The sequence below is a fragment of the Leptodactylus fuscus genome, chromosome 5, assembly GCF_031893055.1.
Source record: "Leptodactylus fuscus isolate aLepFus1 chromosome 5, aLepFus1.hap2, whole genome shotgun sequence".
Taxonomy (NCBI): domain Eukaryota; kingdom Metazoa; phylum Chordata; class Amphibia; order Anura; family Leptodactylidae; genus Leptodactylus; species Leptodactylus fuscus.
In genome coordinates, this window is record NC_134269.1 from 44,979,524 (window position 1) to 44,983,793 (window position 4,270).

The window sequence follows — 4,270 nt, forward strand, 5'->3', positions numbered from 1 at the left end:
GCCAAACTCCACTTAATCCCTATAGGCACTTGAACTTGAATTATCTCAACATGAATGACGTAGGCGGTCCTCGGAGCCCACAAACCCATCAAACACTTATAACCCAACGTTATATCCCACCATTAGTTGCCTTAGCACCAGGAGAATTGCCCCCAGCCGTGGCAAAGTCTCGAGGGCAGCAAATTGTTATTATTCCTAGGTGCTCAACTATCTTTAAACCTGATATGAACCAACCACCAATCCACAAGGTCCTGGGGAGTCCAGCCCCTCCCACGGGGCCCTCCCCACCAACACCACTTTTCCTGTTCCCCTAACTCCGAGGACCCCCCCGCCATAACGAACGCCGGTATTACCTTACCGGCGAGCGTCCCGCCACACCCGGAGAGCAGTCTCAATACCGCTCCTGAGTCCCAACGACCAAAGATCAGTACCAATAGCGTTCAAATGTATGCCATCCCTTCTCCAAAAAGCCCCTTCCCCTTTCTCAAGTTCCCTATGACGCACCACCACCTGCCCATTCCTAGCCATAAACCTACCAATAGCCCTATTGACTTTTATGCGAGCTTTATTGAGACGCTCTACGGAACGAGCATCTTTCCAAAATTTACGTGGTACAATGTCCGACCACACAGTAACAAGGCCCGGACATAACGACCAAAGCCTCAAACAGTCGTGTTTAACATCCGTAATTAATTCCCTAAAAGGTCTGACTCCTAAATCGTTGCCCCCGAGGTGCAAAACTAAAATGTTAGGCTCCCTGTCTAAGCGCACATATCGATTAAATTCAGGCATCAATTGCCTCCAAGACATACCTCGTAGTCCCAACCATCGAACCACCGCCAACTCTCTCGCCAACCCCAATTGCCTACCCTCCGGGCGCGCCTCTGCCCGAACAGCTCCCCAAAACACGAATGAATGCCCCATCACTCAAATCAGACAGGGAGCCGCACCTGAAAAACAAACAAAAGAAAACAAAACATAATACCGTAGAATTGCCCTAATAACCCACCCCAACCCCCTTAAATCAAACTAAATGGGGACGCACATATAGCTGAAAACGCCTCGATTCCCACCTCCCTATTCTACGCACAATATCCTCCCCCAAGCCCCTGCGAGCCGCCTCTGTAGCGGCCCCAATTCGAAAAGAATGACCACTATAATCCGAACCTGTCAAACCTAACGATTGAAGGCAAAGGCGGAACACACTGACAAATTGAAATCGAGATAAATATGACCCATCCGCATGGATTAGCAATGGGCCCGGAACCCTTCCCCTACCTTCCACATAACCTGAAACGCTTGCTACCGGACACATTAAACAACCTGAAATAGCAAACAAACGCACCACAGACCCCCTCCCAAACCTATCAGTCTTAGAACGCCGAATTCTAAACTCGACCCTATCCTCATAAATATCTATGTCTTCAAAACCCAATCCCCTAGGACGTACCTTGGAACTACTAACTAGTTCGCCAATCCGCAACGCCCCGAAGAAAGCCAAGGAAAACGCTGCCTTAAACAAAGACACCTCCGCCTCAGTTGTACAAATCCCCTGTAAAACCCCCCCAATATCACACAACAATTGAAAAGAAACCGGCCGGCGAGTATCCAATGAGCTCCCACCTCTGCGCCAGCCCGTAAGAGCCTGACGCACCAAAAACCCCTTCGTAAGATCCCCCATCCCCCGTCGCTTAAAACCAAACGCTAACCCTGCCATAAGCCTGTTCATACGCGACACCAACCAACCTGATTCCCGGCAATGCCCAATCCACAACAATAAAGCCCCCTCCAAATCTTCCCAATCTTCCCCCAAAAACCCCAACCAATCCTCCCAAGCCCGCCAAGCTGCCTCGTAAGCAACCCAAGTACTCTCGACTAAAGAAGACCTAACCAAACCATTTAATGCCCGACCGGCAGCCGCAACAATTCGACCGGCCAGCTCGTCCCGATCTCGTCCGCTTCTGGCGCCAATTGTCGAAAACGATCCCACTGTAGGCGAGAAAGGGAATCTGCAATGTCATTCTGCACACCTGGCAGATGCCTAGCCACCACGCATGCATTTAAGCACAGACATTCCAGAACCAGCCGCTGCAAAACCTTAACCGCCGGGGGGGAAGACGCCGACAACTTATTTATTGCAGTCACCACCCCCAGATTATCGAAATTGAAACGAATGCGCCGATTTCTAAACAAATCCCCCCAAACCACCACAGACACTAGAATAGGAAAGATTTCCAATAAGGCCAAATTGCGAACCAATCCCCCTTCCACCCAATCCGACAGCCATGAACCAACGCACCAACTCCCTTGACAATAAGCCCCGAAACCAACGCTCCCCGACGCATCTGTGTACAATTCGCAATCATACGCCTCTACAAGCTCCTCCATCCATAAAGACCTCCCATTATAGTTCGCAAGAAAAGAATCCCAAACTTCCAAGTCCGCCCTCAACTCCCTCCCCAAACGAATGTAATGCGTCGAGACTGATACCCCGGCCGTAGCTGCCGCCAGCCGACACGCAAATACCCTCCCCATCGGCATGATCCGACAGGCGAAGTTCAGCATTCCTAAAACCGACTGCAGCTCTCGGAGCTGCAGCTTTTTTAGGTGACAAGCCCTATTAACCGTGGCCCTGAGGTCAAGAAGCTTATCCTCAGGCAAACGGCACTCCATGGCCACCGTATCGATAACTAGTCCCAAAAAACAAATCTCAGTCACAGGACCCTCCGTTTTGTCAGCCGCAAGTGGCACCCCAAACTCCTCCGCCACCCGTTCCATAGTATGCAATAACAGGGAACACATAGAAGAACCACCCGGGCCTATACAAAGAAAGTCATCCAAATAATGTATAATAGATGGACAACCCGACCTATCCCGAACCACCCATTCGATAAATGAACTGAAACATTCAAAATAATAACAAGACAAGGAACACCCCATAGGCAGACAGCGATCCACATAATAACAACCCTCCCAAAAACACCCCAATAAGGCCAAACTATCCGGGTGCACTGGCAGCAAACGAAACGCCGCCTCCACGTCCGTCTTGGCCAACAACGCCCCCTTTCCATATTTTCGCACCCATGCAATCGCCGCATCAAAAGAGGTGTACACCACCGAACACAATTCCGGATCGATGCCGTCGTTTACCGACGAACCTTCCGGAAAGGAAAGGTGATGTATCATCCGAAATTTGTTAGGCTCCTTTTTTGGAACCACCCCCAGCGGAGACACTTTCAGCTCCGGTAAAGGTGGCTCCGCAAAAGGACCCGCCATTCTCCCCAAAGCCACCTCCTTACCCAATTTCTCCGATACCACCTCAGGATGTTCCCGTGCCGAACGCAAATTTTTTCCAATAACCCCGCCCCCAACATTTGAACTAGGAATCCTAAAACCCCACCTGAACCCTTCCTCCAACAAACGTGCTGCCGCCCTATTGGAGTATCTATTTAGCAGCGGCAGCATCCTTTCCAGACGTACTGGAGTCACCCCCTTTTCCAGAAAATTCCCCTGATTTTTGCTTTCCCTTAAAACACTTGTTTGCTCCGTGGCTACCTCCGCAATTGGAACATTCATGTTTAAATTTGCACTTGGAGCCGAATTTGCAAGTTCCCTCATTAAAGGAAAAACACAATCCCTTTTGTGCGGCGACCGAGCGTCCTGAAGAATCCGACCCCCCTGCCCCCCCCTGAAAGGACTGCCCCGATTTGGCCTGCGCCATCGTGCGCAGCCACAAACTAATATCCTTATGGTCCCAACGAATGCTGGACTGCATCGCCTTACGTTGGCGAAATTGCTCATCATAACGGAGCCAAGCCTGGCCCCCATATACACGATAAGCCTCCCCTATTGCATCCAAATAGCAGAATAGGGCTGAACAATTTTCAGGCGCCTTTTCCCCTATAACACTTGCCAAAATTGCGAACGCTTGTAACCAGTTAGAGAAGGTACGAGGAATTAACCTGTACCTTCTCTTCTCCTCCTCCTCCTTCTTTTCCTCTTTCCTTGCCCTATCCAAGTTAAAACGTTCCAAAGGCAAAAGAGAAAAAATATCCATATATTCCCCCTTCCAAATCTTTTCCCTGACTTCTTGTTTTAAATGAGCCCCCAAGGGGCCTTCAAAACATACATATACTTCCCCTTTTGCCGCATCATCCAACCTCGGCCCCTCAGTCTTGTCCTCACCCTGAGTCTGTCCCACAACCGATACCCCCGCCGAATCCAAAACCGTCGCGGACCCTGCACCCGTCGCCCCTGACAATGATGACCC

At 50.3% G+C, this 4,270-nt stretch overlaps 1 protein-coding gene across 1 annotated transcript; it reads right to left on the reverse strand.

Moving 5' to 3' along the window:
• Positions 1-1,024: 1,024 nt before the first annotated feature.
• On the reverse strand, positions 1,025-3,276 carry LOC142202939 (uncharacterized). Its single transcript, XM_075273329.1, has 3 exons — positions 3,000-3,276; positions 2,550-2,690; positions 1,025-1,989 (listed from the first exon to the last, which is right to left on the reverse strand). The coding sequence occupies exons 1-3, from the start codon at positions 3,274-3,276 to the stop codon at positions 1,025-1,027; spliced, it is 1,383 nt and encodes a 460-aa protein (XP_075129430.1).
• Positions 3,277-4,270: the final 994 nt, after the last annotated feature.

Coding starts and splice junctions, on each gene's coding strand:
- LOC142202939 (XM_075273329.1), bottom strand. CDS start 3,276: ATGGCGGGTCCTTTTGCGGAGCCACCTTTACCGGAGCTGAAAGTGTCT. Junction 2,691..2,999: donor GCTGCCAGTGCACCCGGATA/GTTTGGCCTTAT, acceptor TTTTGGGACTAG/TTATCGATACGGTGGCCATG. Junction 1,990..2,549: donor AGGAATGCTGAACTTCGCCT/GTCGGATCATGC, acceptor TCTCGCCTACAG/TGGGATCGTTTTCGACAATT.